At 45.5% G+C, this 19,001-nt stretch overlaps 1 protein-coding gene across 7 annotated transcripts in view; it reads left to right on the top strand.

Annotated features, from left to right (window-relative positions):
* The window catches only part of atp2b1a (ATPase plasma membrane Ca2+ transporting 1a), a 60,845-nt gene that overhangs the window by 34,450 nt on the left and 7,394 nt on the right, over positions 1-19,001 (top strand). For 5 of the 7 annotated variants that reach the window (XM_071332166.1, XM_071332163.1, XM_071332164.1 and 2 more), the window contains exons 6-20: positions 205-372; positions 515-559; positions 2,420-2,452; positions 4,508-4,663; positions 4,913-5,127; positions 8,961-9,203; positions 9,609-9,850; positions 10,595-10,832; positions 11,397-11,576; positions 11,912-11,999; positions 12,117-12,223; positions 12,857-13,048; positions 15,086-15,299; positions 16,251-16,462; positions 17,101-17,208. In XM_071332166.1, coding sequence (XP_071188267.1) covers positions 205-372; positions 515-559; positions 2,420-2,452; positions 4,508-4,663; positions 4,913-5,127; positions 8,961-9,203; positions 9,609-9,850; positions 10,595-10,832; positions 11,397-11,576; positions 11,912-11,999; positions 12,117-12,223; positions 12,857-13,048; positions 15,086-15,299; positions 16,251-16,462; positions 17,101-17,208 — 2,441 coding nt within the window. The remainder of the gene's footprint in view (positions 1-204; positions 373-514; positions 560-2,419; positions 2,453-4,507; positions 4,664-4,912; positions 5,128-8,960; positions 9,204-9,608; positions 9,851-10,594; positions 10,833-11,396; positions 11,577-11,911; positions 12,000-12,116; positions 12,224-12,856; positions 13,049-15,085; positions 15,300-16,250; positions 16,463-17,100; positions 17,209-19,001) is intronic. The other 2 variants (XM_071332168.1, XM_071332165.1) reach the window with 1 other exon arrangement.

Here is a 19,001-nt window from a genome sequence, read left to right as displayed (position 1 = left end):
TATCAGTATCCCCCAGGTTTACTCACTTTACCACAGGAATCAGCATCTAGGACTGCAAATGCCCACATTCCCCTATCCCCATAGAATTGTACTGTAATGGAAAATGTTAGCATAGTCCTAGTCTACATGGCTTTAGCTAAGTAATAGAAAGGAAAAGCCCTGGCAGTCTACCTCACCCCCCCCTTATCTGTTTTCCCTCTGCAGGCACTCACGTCATGGAGGGCTCCGGCAAAATGCTGGTCACAGCCGTGGGTGAGAACTCTCAAACTGGAATAATCTTCGCTTTACTGGGCGCCTCGGAGGAAGACGACGATGACGAGGAGGAGAAGGAGGCTAAGAAGAAGGAGAAGAAGGAGAAGAAAGAGAAGAAAAGTACGTTGACATTTCAGAGCGCGGCGGAATCGATTCATGATTCAGTTTTCTCTACCCATGCTTTTTCATCATTTTATTATGCCTTTGCCCGTCACACAAAGAATGAAGTTTTCCTCAACAGTCTTTTGTTGAATTTCTATAGATGCAGTTGATGTGCAGAGAAGTGTGAGGAAGCAGAGTCAGACAGGTAGAGAATCAGTGGCTTCTGTCTGGGCTGTATACTGCAGCAACATGGCAGCACCACTAATCACTTACTCACACAGCAGAGCAGACGGCACTGAGCTGACAGAGGAGAGAGGTTTGAACTAGAGCTAAGCTGAGCACAGGTCAGGTCTCAGCTGTGGTGGGACTTATTTTGGGAGAGCTGCTGCTTCAATGGGAATAGTTGGCAAGGCTTTACTTTAGCACTTGTTGCCGTGTTCAATGCTGCTATGCCTGTGCAGTCGACAGCCTTGTATTGAGTGCTTTCAGCTCACGATGGGATATATGCTGTTAGTGTGTGTTCTACATATAGCCAAGTGCCTTCTGCCATTCTTTGTTCAGCAATTGTAGTTCTATTCAATCAAGGCCGTGTGTGTGTACACTACATGACCAAAAGTATGTGGGCACCTGCTGGTCGAACATCTCATTCCAAAATCATTAATATGGAGTTGGTCCCCCCTTTGCTGTCATAACAGGCTCCACTCTTCTGGGAAGGCATTCCACTAGATGGTGGAACATTGCTGCGGGGCCTGGCACGTAGTCGGCGTTCTAATTCATCCAAAAGATGTTTAATGGGGTTTGAGGTCAGGGTTCTGACAAACCATTTCTGTATGGACCTCGCTTTGTGCATGGGGGCATTGTCCTGCTGAAACAGCAAAGTGCCTTCCCCAAACTGTTGCTACAAAGTTGGAAACAGAATCGTCTCGAATGTCATTGTATGCTGTAGCGTTAAGATTTTCCTTCACAGGAACTAAGGGGCCCAGCCCGAACTATGAAAAACAGCCCCAGATCATTATTCCTCTTCCACCAAACTTTACAGTTGGTACAACGCATTGGAGCAGGTAGTGTTCTTCTAGAATCCACCAAACCCAGATTCATCTGTCGGACTACCAGATGATGAAGTGTGACTCGTCACTCCAGAGAATGTGTTTCCATTGCTCCGGAGTCCAATGGCGGCGAGAGCTTTACACCTCTCCAGCCGACGCTTGGCATTACGCATGGTGATCTTAGGCTTGTGTGCGGCTGCTCGGCCATGGAAACCAGTTATTGTGTTGACGTTGCTTTGAGGCAGTTTGGAACTTGGTAGTGAGTGTTGAGGACAGATGATTTTTACTCGCTTCAGCGGTCCCATTCTGTGAACTTGTGTGGCCTACCACTTCGCGGCTGAGCCGCTGTTGCTCCTAGACGTTTCCACTTCACAATAACAGCACTTACAGTTGACCGGGGTAGCTCTAGCAGGGCAGAAATTTGAACTGACTTGTTGGAACGGTGGCATCCTATGACGCTGCCACGTTGAAAGTCAATGAGATCTTCAGTAAGGCCATTCTACTGCCAATGTTTGTCTATGGAGATTGAATGGCTGTGTGCTCGATTTTATACACCTGTCAGCAATGGGTGTGGCTGAAATATCCAAATCCATTTATTTGAAGGGGTTTCCACATACTTTTGTATGTATAGTGTACATGTGTGCATACGTTTCAGGGTTTTGAAACAAGTTAATATACTTTAGTAGGATGTGGATCAATTTATGTAGTTTAAGGCTTTCGGTGTGTTTGTGTATGATAAAAGTGGCTGGCTGTAGTTCTATTGTGTGTGTGTATGTGTGTGTGTGTGTGTGGACTTGTTTGGTATGAGGCGAGGGTGTAAGAATGGCCTATTGGCTGGAGGAGCTGATTTAGAATGTGCGTGTCATAATGCAATCCCAGCATTCATCTGTTTGGCTTCTCATAAAAATTATTGGCGTCTCTCACGGTATCAAATCAAAATGGGAGATTTACATAATTGGAAATTTGCTCCCCAATAAGTGACTGACTCTCTTCCTCTGGATTTTACTTTCCATCCACAGAACAAGATGGAGCAGCCGAAAACCGCAAGAAAGGTGAGTGTAACAGGCCGGAGTGCGTTTTAATTTCCTTTTGACTTGGTTGCACGCTGCTACAGTACCTTGATCTGGTTCGCTCTACATTATTGCCTTCTCCTCAGCCCATTTAACAGCATTGGATTTTAGTTCAAACTTCACCTGTCGTTTAGCCTGGTGTCAGTAGGAGTAGCTTAATCCGTGTCGGGTCAGGTTGTTTCCCCATGCTACTCTGTGGCCTTGTGGGTCAGAGTGTGCGCGCCCGTTACTGGTCCATTCATTGTCTAGTCTGGGCCAGCATGTTACCTTCTCTCTCTCGCCCTCTCTGCCTTGCCTCTCCAAGAATTTAGCTGCAGGTGCTGTTGAATTCAGCTATGGCGATTTAGCGAGGAGATTACAGCCCTGTAACAATCCTGGGGAAGAGCATCTTCTTTTTGGCCTTCTCGCTCCCTCTTTCTCTCTCTTATTGATTGAGGACGTAGCTGTCCAATCTGAACCCTTCATTCTATAGTACTCATAGACCTTGTCAGCTGTTCAGCGTCATGCTATTGTACGACCGTGAGACCCAGCTCTCTAAAGTCCATTGAGTCAGCCAGTGTCTACAGAGCGGCAGCTGTGCTGTTAGCTAGCAGAGCCTGTTCATTGAGGTCCTGGCGCTGCTCCTTTGTGCACAGATTCTGTCTTTGCCAGGAGTGAGCAGAATAATCCTTCAGTCTGGGATTACAGGCTGTGTAAATGCAGAACACACCACCTGGGAATATCGTGGCACCCATTCTGCAGATGCTGGCTGTGTGGCTCCTGGCATCAGCAAGGGAGGAGCTTGGGGATAGAATCGACTGGTGATATATAATGACTGTTCAGTCAGTCCAGGGCTGGGAGAGAGACAGACAGTATATAATGACTGTTCAGTCAGTCCAGGGCTGGGAGAGAGGCAGACAGTATATAATGACTGTTCAGTCAGTCCAGGGCTGGGAGAGAGGCAGACAGTATATAATGACTGTTCAGTCAGTCCAGGGCTGGGAGAGAGACAGACAGTATATAATGACTGGTCAGTCAGTCCAGGGCTGGTAGAGAGACTGGTGAAGCCGACACATTGATCCTCCCCTGCAGTGCTAGCCCTGGCAGGGCCAGAGATAATGATTTTATCATTTGGAGAGTTGGGTTAGAGATCAGCCCTGCTGGCCTGGCTAGCCCGCCTGCCCACCGTCAGACCAGGGGCTCAGCGTCTTCTATGTTACTTGGTCAGATGAGTCAAGGTGTCTGTTGGCGTTTTCAAACCTTGGAGGGAAGGGGGCTTTAGAGGAATTGAAATGGTGTCAGTCTGGCCACTGTCCCAGCGGATTCCACAGATCCCAGGGCTGCTGCTCTCTGAGTGGGAATATGGTAATTAGATTCCTACCAAATTACATTTTGGACCGGATTCAAAATTGCAATGACTTTTACCCCAAGTTCCCTTCCAAAAGCACTCCTCTGTGAATCGAAGCCAAAAGAAAAGGTTTGCAAAAAATATGGCACCCTGTCAATTCTCTTTTGAAAATGACTCCTTATTGAATCACACTAAAGGACTGGAGAGATGGAACTACTTGTCATTGATTTTCCAACTTGCTTATCTCAACCCCGCCCCCCTCAACTTCTATGTCCAAAGTTTGTTTGCTTTAACAGTTGTGCAGTGACTTGCTTTTTTAAATTAATGTGCAAGAATGAACAGTAATCAGGTTATGGTCAGTAGGCATGAAACAAGGAATGTTTTGAAATAGAAAAATTACAATGGGCCATTTGATTGTAAGTTGTACCTGTAAATCCTGTTTCAAAATCTTAGTTTGCGCTTGTTGTCTGCTGAACATGAGCCAGGTAGGCAGAAAGGCAAGGCTACTAGTGCTGGTTTTCCTTCCTTAACTGGTAGTTCATTCATCAGCTAATTGGTTGGCAAAACAGTCCAATTGATTAGAACTAAAACATGAAAACCAGAAGCGTTCTCACCCTTGAGGGCTGGTAATTGAAACTGCAGTAGGAGTACCTCCATTCTGAGTCAGTCCAACCTTTAAGTCAACGTCCCCTCTCTTCTCTCCCCCTCAGCTAAAGCCGCGGACGGAGCCGCCATGGAGATGCAGCCGCTCAACAGCGACGAAGTCGACATCGACGAGAAGAGGAAATCCAACTTGAAGGAGAAGAAGGAGAAGTCCGTTCTCCAGGGGAAGCTAACCAAATTGGCAGTACAAATTGGCAAAGCCGGTCAGTGAACTTCTCTTTTCTCTCTCTCGCTGTCGCTCTCTCTCGCCGTCGCTCTCTCTCGCCGTTTCGCGAGAGACAAAACCGGGAGGGACGTACCTTAATTTGTCTAATAGAAACTTTAGTTTAGTTTGCAAAACATTTTCTGTTGACAGTAAACGTTTTGGCAACCGAATGGGTGTAATGATTACACTCCTGTTGATTTATATTGTGGATGAAGAGTGATGAGTCTCACTACTGTGTTCTCTCTAGGCCTGGTGATGTCTGCCATCACGGTCATCATCCTGGTTGTGCTGTTCGTGGTGGACACCTTCTGGGTGCAGGGCCTGCCCTGGCACAAGGACTGCACACCCATCTACATCCAGTTCTTCGTCAAGTTCTTCATCATCGGCGTCACCGTGCTGGTGGTGGCCGTCCCCGAGGGTCTTCCCCTGGCCGTCACCATCTCCCTGGCCTACTCTGTCAAAGTAGGTTCCCCTTCCGCCTCAGGATCTGCAGCAAAAACACTACCAGACAATAAGCCATTTTATTAGTTGTAGTTGTCCGAATATGGAGTGTCTGTTAGGGCTGGATGATATATGGAGTAAATATAAAGATTAGCTGGCTACTCACTAGCACGTAGGCTTGTGCTTGAGAGGTTGTTTATGAGATCTGTGTTGGGTTTCTATAATGCCTGTTGTAAGAAGTTAGTCATTATTAGTGGATGTGCATTATGCATGGTTCTTTTTGCCATTTTTTTTTCTCATTTAAACTTTATTTAACTAGGCAAGTCGGTTAAGAACAAATTCTTATTTTCAATGACGGCCTAGGAACAGTGGGTTAACTGCCTTGTTCAGGGGCAGAACGACAGATTTGTACCTTGTCAGCTCGGGGATTCAATCTTGAAACCTTTCGGTTACTAGTCCAACGCTCTAACCACTAGGCTCCCCTGCCATTCTTGTTACATTTGTTTACAAAATGGCATTTTCATAGACTTGAGAGCCAGATCAGTGATTATTGCAAAAAAGCAAGTTAAACTATTTGTATTAAATAATTAGTAGTTATGGTTGTGGAAGGCTTATATTTAGCTTAGGTATCATTCAATTATTCCTGACTGTTTGAAATGCAGTGTATTGAAGACACAGCTTATTTAGAGAAAAAGAAAAAAAACATTCATCAAACATCTCATTCCAAAATCCTGGGCATTAATATGGAGTTGGTCCCCCCTTTGCTGCTATAACAGCCTCCACTCTTCTGGGAAGGCATTCCACCAGATGTTGGAACATTGCTAAGGGGACTTGCTTCCATTCAGCCACGAGCATTAGTGAGGTAGGGCACTGATGTTGGGCTATTAGGCCTGTCTCCCAGTTGGCATTCCAATTTATCCCAAATGTGTTCGATCAGGGCTTTGTGCAGGCCAGTTAACCTTTCTTGCCCAGGGGTCACAACATTCCGCTGAAAAGGCAGCGAGCGAAATTCAAAAATATTTTTTGAAAATATGTAACTTTCACACATTAACAAGTCCAATACAGCAAATGAAAGATAAACATCTTGTTAATCTATCCATCGTGTCCGATTTTAAAAATGTTTTACAGCGAAAACACAACATATATTTATGTTAGATCACCACCAAATCCAAAAAACACACAGCCATTTTTCCCAGCCAAAGATAGTCACAAAAGCAGAAATAGAGATAAAATGTATCACTAACCTTTGATAATCTTTATCAGATGACACTCATAGGACATCATGTTACACAATACATTTATGTTTTGTTCGATAATGTGCATATTTATATCCACAAATCTCAGTTTACATTGGTGCCATGTTCAGAAATGCCTCCAAAATATCCAGAGTAATTACAGAGAGCCACGTCAAATAACAGAAGTACTCATGTATCTTTCATCAAAGTTTATGATGTTTTACATATCATTAAAGATACACGTGTTCTTAATGCAACCGCTGTGTCAGATTTTAAAACTTTAGGAAAAAGCATACCATGCAATAATCTGAGACGGCGCTCAGAAATACACAACATTTCTCCGCCATGTTGGAGTCAACAGAAATACGAAATTACATCATAAATATTCCATTTGATGATCTTTCATCAGAATGCAGTGCCAGGAATCCTAGTTCCACAATAAATCGCTGTTTTGTTCGATAATGTCCATTACTAGTGTCCAATTAGCTACTTTTGCGAGCACGTTTAGTTCACATGTCCAAACGCAGGCGCTGGTCCAGGCGAACTCGGATGAAAACTTCAAAAAGTTATATTCCAGGTCGAATAAACTGGTCAAATTAAGTAGAGAATCAATCTTCAGGATGTTGTTGTCATATATATCCAATAACGTTCCAACCGGAGCATTCGTTTTTGTCTACAGGGTAATGGAACACATGGCCATATCATGACTAGCGCGCGTGACCAGGAACTAGCATTCTGCCAGACCACTGACTCAAATAGCTGCCATCCGGTCCCGCATCACACTAGAGGCTTCATTCCACGTTCTACTGACTGTTGACATCTAGTGGAAGGCGTAGGAAGTGCGAACAGATCCATATCTTACTGGGATGTGAATACACAATGAGTTTAACATCAACCAGCCCCAGAATTTCCACTTCCTGTTTGGAAGTTTGCCTGCCATATGAGTTCTGTTATACTCACAGACATAATTCAAACAGTTTTAGAAACTTCAGAGTGTTTTCTATCCAATAGTAATAATAATATGCATATATTAGCATCTGGGACAGAGTAGGAGGCAGTTCACTATGGGCACGTGATTCATCCAAAGTGAAAATGCTGCCCCCTATCCCTAAAAAGTTAAGTTCTTCCACACCGATCTCAACAAACCATTTCTGTATGGACTCCGCTTTGCACAGGGGTTTTGTAATGCTGAAACTGGAAAGGGCCTTCCCCAAACTGTTGGAAGCACAGAATCATATTGAATGTCATTGTATGCTGTCACATTAAGATTTCCCTTTTCTAGAACTAAGTGGCCTAGCCTGAACCATGAAAAACAGCCCCAGACCATTATTCTTCATCCACCAAACTTTACAGTTGGCACTATGTATTTGGGCAGGTAGTGTTCTCCTGGCATCCGCCAAACCCAGATTCATCCGTCGGACTGCTAGATGGTGTGAAGCGTGATACATCACTACCGAGAACGTGTTTACACTGCTCCGTAGTCCAATGGCGGCGAGCTTTACACCACTCCAGCCAACGCTTGGCATTGCGCATGGTGATCTTAGTCATGTGTGCGGCTGCTCGGCCATGGAAACCCATTTCATGAAGCTCCCGACTAACCGTTATTATACTGACGTTGCTTCCAGAGGTAGTTTGGAACTTGGTAGTGAGTGTTGCAACCGAGGACAGATTTTTACGCGCTTCAGCACTCGGCGGTCCCGTTTTGTAAGCTTGTGTGGCCTACCACTTTGCGGCTGAGCCGTTGTTGCTCCTAGACGTTTCCACTTCACAATAACAGCACTTAAAGTTGACCGGGGCAGCTCTAGCAGGGCAGAAATTTGACAAACTGACTTGTTGGAAAGGTGTTGAAAGTCAATGAGCTCTTCAGTAAGGCCATTTTACTGTCAATGTTTGTCAATGGAGATTGCATGGCTGTGTTCTTGATTTTATACACCTGTCAGCAACATGTGTGGCTGAAATGGCAGAATACACAAATTTGAAGGGGTGTCCACATACTTTGTATATATAGTGTATATCATGACTCATCAATAAGTTTGAAAACATTTATTTTTAGGCCATATCGCCAAGCCATTGTGGCTGTGCAAGGTTACAATTCAACTTCCTGGTGTAGTTTTTACCGCAAGCAGTTTGAACAGACCCGCACTGCCACTCTCAAGCTTTATTCGCTTACAAAGTAGGTTAGCCCTTAGCCAGTTAGCCCTTCACTTAGCCAAGACTATAGCTTTAAGAGGCTAGCCTTACATGATACATTAAAGCCAGTTGGCTGTGTCATGATCCTTCTAACTGGAGTTGTTGGGCCAACAGGTTGATTAGTAATATCAGTAGTAGACCCTAGCCCTGGAAGACCAGTATCTAAGGCGTTATCCAGCCCACTCACACCACTGTAGACTTAGAAGCTACAGCAGCTTTTGATGCAGAGAGGAGAGGATGCCACTGCAGTACTGTTGAATGGAAAAGCTTAGTTAAACTGTCCCTTTCTATTTTTAGGCTTTTGACCTCCTTCAGCAGCTCATATTTACCTTCTGCAGCTCATATTTAATTCAATGACCTTTTTCATGTCTCCCCTACGCCCTCCTCCTCAACACACCCCCCCCCCCCCCTCCGTCTTCTTCCTAACAGAAAATGATGAAAGACAACAACCTGGTGCGTCACCTGGACGCCTGTGAGACCATGGGCAACGCTACGGCCATCTGCTCGGACAAGACGGGCACGCTGACCATGAACCGCATGACGGTGGTGCAGGCCTATGTGGCCGACAAGCACTACCGCAACGTGCCTGATGCCCAGCTCATCTCCGCCACCATCATGGACATCCTTGTCCTGGGCATCAGCGTCAACAGCGCCTACACCACCAACATTATGGTAAGGGAGGTTGCCTCGAAAAATGGTTGTCTGTCCAGGAGTACTGCACAGGCGTGTGTGTGTGTGTGCACTATCGATGTGTAGTCACTGATGGGTTTAGAATAGATATTGTTGACGATTTAATTGATTAAATGTGGGATAGGAGTTTTGCTGGTAAATGTCATGTCAGTAACAAATCACTAGAATGAGATGACTGAATGTTAATAGCCTCCAACGTGACCTGGGTCCTAATCATTAGGTCATGCCGTAGCAAAACATTTGACAACGGAAGACAAGCTTTTTTCTTATTGGGCAAGTACAGACGGTACCTCCTCATTGCACTCCCTTTGGTAGCGGTTTCTTCTGTTTTGTGCCAATTGAACACAACCCTTACGTGACACTTGGTGTGTCTCTCTCTGTAACCAGTCTCCGGAGAAGGAAGGAGGTCTGCCGCGCCAGGTGGGCAACAAAACCGAATGTGCCTTGCTGGGCTTCGCTAATGACCTGAAGCGTGACTACCAGGCCATCCGCAACGAGATTCCTGAGGAGAAGCTCTACAAGGTCTACACCTTCAACTCCTGCAGGAAGTCCATGAGCACCGTGCTGAAGAACGCCGACGGGAGCTTCCGCATGTTCAGCAAGGGAGCCTCCGAGATCCTCCTCAAGAAGTAGGTTTGGGTTTCAAGCTAAATCAAGCTGCTCTCAGTATTCAGTGTGGGGTGAATCTTAACTAGTCAGACATTGATATTAATGGTAAACTAAGTGTAAATTGGTGTACATCTAAGTCCATGTATGGATTCTATGGTCCTGTGGGGCTCAGTTGGAAAGAGCGTTGTGCTAGCAATGCCAAGGTTGTTGTTTCAATTTCCACATGGATCACACACATACTAAAATGTATGCATTCAGTAAGTTAGTTTGGACAACCGGGTCTGCTAAGTGGCATATATAGCCAATGATATTATATACTGATAGTGTACAAGTTATCACCTCATACAAACATGGAACAACTTTGGTTTTGTAGTGGATGGCACACAATTAGCAAAGCACTAAGCACCTCTCATTCAAAGAGCTTAACATGGGTTCTAGGTGGCCAGGCAGGCTTGCAAAGGAATTGTTTTCGGCTTAGCCGCTAAGTAGTTCAAGTGCATCCCACCAAACCCCTTAACATAGCTTCTTAAAAACAGGCCTGGAGAAATGAGTCTAAGCCTTCCCAAATGGCTCTAAACATGCCTCCTTTTTACCCACCTATAGGGTCTGGTCAAATTTAATGCACTATGTAGGGATTAGGGTGCCGTTTGGGACGAAGTCAGAGAAACAGGCTTCCTGCTGTGTGTTATCACATTGCTGGGTCTAACCACATCACACCCGTCTCTCTCGTTCTTTCTTTCTCTCGCTCTTTCCCCCACCACCAGGTGTTCTAAGCTTCTGACAGCGAGCGGCGAGACCAAGGTGTTTCGTCCCCGGGACAGAGAGGACATGGTGAAGAAGGTGATTGAGCCCATGGCCTCAGAGGGCCTGCGCACCATCTGCCTGGCCTACCGCGACTTCCCTGTCTCGGAGGGCGAGCCTGACTGGGACCAGGAGAACGACATCCTCACCAGCCTGACCTGTGTATGTGTGGTGGGCATCGAGGACCCAGTCAGACCCGAGGTCAGTTTATGGACCACAGTCAAACAAAACAAGCAGACTGACATTAGCAAAGATACAGTGGAGTAATCTGATATACTTTACCTACCACACACCCGACATGGCTTCTAGGGCATGAGACTATTGAAAAGGAAGCAAGCCTCTGCACACAGTTGTATGCAAATGTCAGAGTTATTGTGTTATTGACATTTCCATTGACCCCGAAGTGTGTTCTTATCAGTATAGATATGTGACATTCAGAGAGGCCACTGACTAGGAACAACTCTGGGTCCTAGTTAATGGGTAATCTCTGTCAGCCTCACACATGGTCTATCAACAGCTCCTGTGATGGTGAAAGTCAAAGACCCATTGCAACCAGATGGGATATTGAGGATGACTTGTTCCCTATGGAACAGAAGTGGTTTGCTCGTACAGTGATCTTGCCTGAAACCTGAAGACTTGTGTACACTCCCTGAGCTGATGCCTAGGCTTGAGCTCTGCAAGCTAGGACAGTCCTGCAGCTGTCAGGAAACCCGGATTTCGCAGCCAGTCAGTCATACTAACACCTCTCTCTCTCTGCCCCTCCAGGTCCCGGACGCCATCAAGAAATGTCAGCGTGCCGGGATCACGGTACGCATGGTAACCGGGGACAACATCAACACGGCCCGCGCCATCGCCTCCAAGTGTGGCATCCTGCAGCCCGGAGACGAGTTCCTGTGCATGGAAGGCAAGGAGTTCAACCGACGGATCCGCAACGAGAAGGGAGAGGTGGGTTAAATATATTGTCGTGCCTTTACACCAAAACACAATCATCTAGGTCATGTTCATTATCACCAAACGGAAGAAAATGGATTGAAACAGGGAGAGACTACCTGGGCTCGTCCAATAAGAAAGACTTATTTTCATTTCCCATTGCAAAAGGTTTGAGACCTTTTTCCATTGCGTGCCCTAATGAACACGACCCTGTTTGACATTGTACTTCAGTGTTAATAAACCTAGTAGGGTTAGTTGGCCCTGATGGACTAATGGAACGAGCTAACAACATGGTTGATAGATGAAGAATGGGGATTGTAGGCTAATTAGTCTCATTTTTCCCCTTCTAGATTGAACAAGAGCGCATTGATAAGATCTGGCCAAAACTCAGAGTACTTGCACGATCCTCACCCACCGACAAGCACACATTAGTCAAAGGTACTTCGCTTTGCTCTTTCAGGATGAAAATGAAAAATGTCATTTTCACAAGTCACAGTGTCCTGAAATCTGTCATTTCAGATGTCTTATTTGGTAAGTTGTTCTCTCTCCCCCCAGGTATCATCGACAGTACGGTCTTAGAACAGAGGCAGGTAGTAGCAGTCACAGGAGACGGCACCAACGACGGGCCCGCCTTGAAGAAAGCTGATGTCGGCTTCGCCATGGTGAGTCTCATTTCTCTGCCAGTCCTATCAGAAAGTAACATGTTGCTACTGGTTGGCTGTAAATGATTGCCCGTACTGTATGGAATCTCATACTGTCCAGATAACCGTGAGTCATATCGTCACAAGTCCAGATAACGATCATGATGGAACTTTAATCTGCACTTTTATATGGGGAGTCAAAAACGATGTTGGGTTTTAAAGATGTCACTGTAAACTTTATGGATGTAATTTACTGCATGTTTACATGAGCGAAAGATGTGAAACTGAAGTTCAACGAAGTTGACTGACTGATAACATCGCACTCTGTAGTGACCAATGGCCGTCACATATCGGCACATATCAACAGTAACAACAAACGTACTGCACCGCAATTACATGTGTATAGGGCTACGACTACTTGAATATCGAACTCTTGTTTCTCTTACGCATTTTGACTTAATGAGACCGTTAATGAGAGTTGCCCGAGTTGCCCGAGGGGTAGACAGGGATATGAAGAATGGTATGAAGGTTTGGAGTGGGGATTGAACCCTTGTCTCCTGGGAGAGAAATATGTGTGTCCAGAGCGGAGGGCTTTAACACTAGACCACGGCTCTGCACAACTTCAGTATAGAACTTAATGTGTGTCACCTGCAGGGTATCGCCGGCACAGACGTGGCCAAGGAGGCGTCTGACATCATCCTGACGGACGACAATTTCAGCAGCATCGTCAAGGCGGTGATGTGGGGCCGCAACGTCTACGACAGCATCTCCAAGTTCCTCCAGTTCCAGCTCACCGTTAACGTAGTGGCCGTCATCGTGGCCTTCACCGGCGCCTGCATCACGCAGGTAACACACACACAAACTAGGGATGGGCACGGTTATGCAGATATCACACCGGATGATGGTTTTCCATTACTTGGGAGTATATTAATTTGTAAGAAGAATATAGGCCTATTTTAATAATGAAAAAGATTTGTCTGAAATTAAATAAAATTGTCTGTGACATTGCTACATAGACCATTGGGGCGGCAGGTAGCCTAGTGGTTAGAGCGTTGGGCCAGTAACCGAAAGGTTGCTAGATCAAATCCCCGAGCTGAAAAGGTAAAAATCTGTCGTTCTGCCCCTGAACAAGGCAGTTAACCCACTGTTCCTAGGCCGTCATTGAAAATAAGAATTTGTTCTTAACTGACTTGCCTAGTTAAATAAAGTTTAAATGAGAAAAAATAATTGCATTATTTATTTTTTAATAAACAGTTTTATGACAGTTATGAGTGCTCCCTGTAAAAACGACTCATGTAGCCTACACATCCGTTTCACGTGTAGCTTCTAGTCAATCAAAGCGCAAGTGAAGTGGGACATTTCTAATCAATGCCAAATGGAATTAAAATGACTGAATGAAGATGGCCAAATGAGAAGGAGTAGGCTACAATGATCAACCAACAGGTAGGCTGTTGTTTAATAGGAATGGTGTTGTAGACCAGTACGGGGAGCGCAGCAAAACAGCCTCAATCAGCCTTACTATGTTAGCTATCTAGCTTCTTTACAACAATTTGATGCATTCAAGTCGGGCACTATCAGATGGTATGATAGACAAACTATGGCAGCAACAAGTTTGTCTAACTAGTGTGTGTCGGCTTGGCTACTTTCTCTTCCTCCATGCCTCACACAGACTGACACACATACCTGCTCCTCTCCTCTCTTGCCCCTCCCCCACCTTCTGCTGAAACAAGCAGAGCACAGCACACCAGCTCTGTTGCGCGTTATGACTCATTGTATGTGATATGGAGAAAAACTAAGTGCTGTGCTCTTGGATTTGATTTGCATTCAGAGGGGACATTGTAGAGGGAATAGAGGGTTTGGTTCTTAGGAGCAGCACCAGGATCTATCCTCCCTTAGCTTGAATGGAAAGATTTGTCACCTATGACTGAAGTCTATGATCTGTGTGTGTGTGTGTATCCACAATGACTGAGGCAGTACAAAATGGAGCAACCAATTTATTCTAATGTATTCCCTTGGATCAGAGCTGCTTTTCAGGTTCTCTCTGACTAGAGGTAGCAATCATCTGCCCCTATTTGACCTGTCGGTCACAGCAGCCGCCAAATTAGTGCTCACCCAGGGGTAAAACAATGGTAAATGGGCCCGCAATAGAAACGGAACAAACAGCTATTTAAAGCTCCGGGCCTGAGCTGTGTGCATTATCCAACAGTGCTGTAATTTTGAGATAATGAGTGATGAGTGGCTGAGCATTTACTAGAGGGCCACACGGGTCAAGAGACGTGCGCACACACACACACACACACACTGAATGCTAGTGTAGATGCTAATGTGTTTACCTGTGTGTATCTAGCCATTCTGCTAGCATGCTAAGCTGCACAATGTATGTAGGTAGTGCCTCTGCTAGCATGCTAAGCAGCTAATGTGTATGAAGCTAGCTGCTCTGCTAGAATGCTAAGCCGGCAATGTGTATATAGACGTATGTAGCTCGCTAGCTCCTCTGCTGGTGTGAAGTGGTTTGCCTCTCTACTGGAGCCTGAATAGCTCTGGTGACTCAGCAAGTGGACACCTGTATAGCTGCTTGTGTCATTTCTGAGCAGTGTGTGGGCTACTGAAGTCTTTTAGCTTTCAATGATCACTACTCAGGCAGCATTTGCTCTTCGTGTTATGGCCTGCACTTCTTTGAATGTGTTGGTTGGATTTGTGCAGTGTGTCTACAGTCTGACGTTGGGATAGTGTGGAGGATGTTATGTAAGTAGTACTGACTGCATGAGTAATCTTTCTCACTCTGTCCTGCTCTCCCCCCACCCCTTTCTGTATCTCTCCTCCTCTTTCTACTCCTTTCCCTGTCTCCCCCTATCCTTTTCCTACCTCCCTCTCTCCCGCCAGGACTCTCCTCTGAAAGCTGTCCAGATGCTGTGGGTGAACCTGATCATGGACACTTTTGCCTCCCTGGCCCTGGCCACTGAGCCCCCCACTGAGTCTCTACTGCTGAGGAAGCCGTACGGCCGCAACAAGCCCCTCATCTCCCGCACCATGATGAAGAACATCCTTGGCCACGGAGTCTACCAGCTCATCCTCATCTTCACTCTGCTCTTCGTAGGTAAAGTACTAGTGTGTCTGTGTAGAAGCGTGTGTGTGTTTTCCATTCTCTGCATCTCACTCTAATTGCGCACTGAGCTGAAACGGCTTACCATATGCCATGGAATTTCACATGGGTATGAGGCGGTCTTGATCGACTGGCTCTCTGATGGTGTCACCTTTACTACCACCTTAACTAGGGTGGCAGGTACGCTAGTGGTTAGAGCGTTGTGCCAGTAACCGAAAGGTCGCTGGTTCAAATACCCAAACCGACAAGGTGAAGAACCTGACGCTGTGCCCTTGAGCAAGGCACGTAACCTTAATTTGCTCCAGGGGCGTGTACAACGGCTGCAAAACAACACATTTCACTGTCCAATGTCAGATTAACCTCAGTCGGCAGAAGGCTGAGAACATTTGAACGTTTAATTGTAATTTGCTGATCTTTTGATGTGAAAGAGGTGTTCTGATCTCAATGGGACTGCCACGAGCAGCGGCGCAGATATTTTGATGAGCAAGATGCAGCACTTCGCTCACACACAGTATCTGCACATGTGCAAGGGTTCGTTTTAACGCTGTTAGTGCGTGGTAGCCACCGGACCAAAACAGCGGTGAAGTTGAGCCTTATGCTTCAACGTTCTTAGTAGTTGTGGAAATTGACCCACTATACTGTTTCCTTTCTGCATCATAACGCTGCCTCTACCTTTAAATCATTCCACAGAGGGCCTAGTGTCTGCAGGTTTGAGTTTTTTCCTTTCAATTAAGACCTAAACAACCAGGTGAGGGGAGTTACTTACTAATTAGTGACCTTAATTCATTAGTCAAGTACAATGGAGGAGCAAAAACCCACAGACACCCTCTGTGAAATGAGTTTGACACGTGATCTAGATAAAATAAAGATATTTTTAAAAGGTAGTGGGTCAACACTTCACCTCCCCCGTCTCTCTCGCTCTCTCTCTCTCTCTCGCTCTCTCAGGTGAGCAGATCTTTGACATCGACAGCGGGCGGTACGCACCCCTCCACTCGCCTCCCTCAGAGCACTACACCATTATTTTCAACACCTTCGTCCTCCTGCAGCTCTTCAACGAGATCAACGCCAGAAAGATCCACGGCGAGCGAAACGTCTTCGACGGCATCTTCAACAACCTCATCTTCTGCTCCATCGTCTTTGGCACCTTTATCATCCAGGTAACACTTAGTGTCTAGTGTCTTCAGACTGTAGCATGTCTGCTTCCTGGAGTTGCTCACTGCTTTAAACAGACATCATTTTTTAAAAATGTTTTGGTCAGTTAGCAGATGCTCTTGTCTAGAGCGACTTACAATTAGTGGATTTGTCTTCAGATAGCTAGGTGAGACAACCACATCACAGTCGTAGTGAGTACATTTTCCCTCATTTAAAGTAGTGATCAGCAAAGCCAGCGCTAGGGGTTAATTTAAGATGCTCTTAGAAGAGGGTTTCAGATGTTTAGGGAAGATGGGTCTGTCTGAAATGACACCCTATTCCTTTAATAGGTCACTACATTTGGCCTGACTGCAGGCTACAAAAGTAGTACCCTTGTATAGGAAAGGGGGTCAATTTCTGGAAGAATATAGATTCTTCCCCATATATAAGAAGGCCAGGGCTCCCTTAAATGAGTCATCTCAATGGCGCTCACCTGGATAAATAAAGAATGAAGAAAAACGAAACCCAAACCATATTCATACATGGTTCACATGAAACCTGTTGTAACACGCATATCTGTCAAATGGAATTACCAGCAAACCAAGAAACCGTGAATGAAAATGAGCTTGACCTCTAAATGTTTCTTTCCTCTCCGGCCTCTCAGATAGTCATAGTGCAGTGGGGAGGCAAACCTTTCAGCTGCGTGGGCCTGAGCATCGACCAGTGGCTATGGTGCACCTTTCTGGGCTTTAGCAGTCTCCTCTGGGGTCAGGTAAGAAGACCCACACACACACAGTGAGTTGCAAGTGCGTCACCTGTAACTTTCCAACACTGCCCCATCCGTCAGGGATACACTACTGCCCCAATGTGGCTGTGTTGGGTAGCTGAATTGCCACACTGTATTGAAATGGCTAGTTGGATGATGAGGATCTAGAATTCCTGATTTGAGCGCTGGAATGTTATTTCTGAAATATATCTATTGTATTACAATTTCCTGTTGACCTCCTGTTTTTTTTTTTATGTTGTTGATTGTGATGTCATTAGTTGTGCATTTTGTGATGCTGACCTAGCAAGTAAATGGCTGGACATGACCACAGACCAAACATTGCTTTGTCACCAGTAGGGTTTGCACATTTTGGGGAATATTCAGAGGTGGAAACTTTCAGTGGGAATTAACGGGAATATAGGAAAATTAATATTAATACCATTTAAATGTAGATATTTTTGCATTGGATATATTTACCTTATCATATGGAGACAGAAACATAAACATTTTTCCTTATAAGTAGGCATAATTGCAAATGATTAAATCCTTCCAATATAAATAAATAAATAAATAAATAAATATTTAGTTACGAATTTAACTTTAAATGAGTGGACTCTTCACATGGGATGATTTCACTGAACAACAAAATAAAGGGAATATTGAATGATCCTCAATGATCCATCACATCTCCCAAAAATGTTTTCAACATACATCTGTAAAATTATAGTCTAGAAACTAAAGCTTTGGTTGTCTTCCTCTCAGGCTTCCATGTCTTCTTCCTGGACCTCCTCAATGTCCACCTCTTGAACCTCAGACTCTGAGGCCTCATCTTCACTGTCACTTTCCAACCTTGTTGAGGATGGCTCGTCGTCAGGCTCAAAAAGCCTCAAATTTGCCCGGATGGCCACCAATTTTTCAACCCTTGTATTGGTCAGCCTGTTGTGTGCTTTGTGTGTTCACAAACAAGTACCAGTTGCGCTCTGAGGCGGCTGATGTTGGTGGGATTTGGAGGATGATTGAGGCAACAGGGGAAAGAGTCTCAGATCCACAAAGTCCCTTCCACCAGGTGGCTGATGAGATATGTTGGCACGACTGCCATATTGCATCTCCATCCCAAAGCCCTTGCTTGGAAGTGTGCTTCGCCAGACTGCCAAGAACCTTGCCCTCATCCAGGCCAAGGTGGCGAGACACGGTAGTGATGACACCATAGGAGTTGTTGATCTCTGCACCAGACAGGATGCTCTTGCCAGCATACTTGGGGTCCAACATGTACGCTGCGGTGTGTATGGGCTTCAGGCAGAAGTCTTCACGCTTTTTGATGTATTTCAGAACTGCACTTTCCTCTGCTTGGAGCAACAGTGAAGTGGGCAGGGCAGTATGGATTTCTTCTCTTACATCTGCGAGCAGAGTCTGAACATCAGGCATGGTCTCCCTCAATCCGTGCAATGGCTACTGCTATCGGTTTCAGGCTGCTTACCACTCTCTCCCAATATGCATCATCCAGGAGGATCCTCTTGATGGGGCTGTCCATATCAGCAGACTTCCCCTCCAGGAGACTGTCAAACATGATGACTGACAACACCACCCCAACGAGTGTTGCTGGGCAGCTTCAATGTGGTGCTCTTATTCTTCTCACTTTGCTTGGTGAGGTAGATTGCTGCTATAACTTGATGACCATTCACATACCTAACCATTTCCTTGGCTCTCTTGTAGAGTGTATCCGTTGTTTTCAGTGCCATGATGTCCTTGAGGAGCAGATTCAATGCATGAGCAGCACAGCCAATGGGTGTGATGTGAGG

This window comes from Salvelinus alpinus, chromosome 11, assembly GCF_045679555.1.
Source record: "Salvelinus alpinus chromosome 11, SLU_Salpinus.1, whole genome shotgun sequence".
Lineage (NCBI taxonomy): Eukaryota > Metazoa > Chordata > Actinopteri > Salmoniformes > Salmonidae > Salvelinus > Salvelinus alpinus.
The sequence above is the reverse complement of the archived record's forward strand: the minus strand, read 5'-3'. Positions and strand labels throughout refer to the sequence as shown.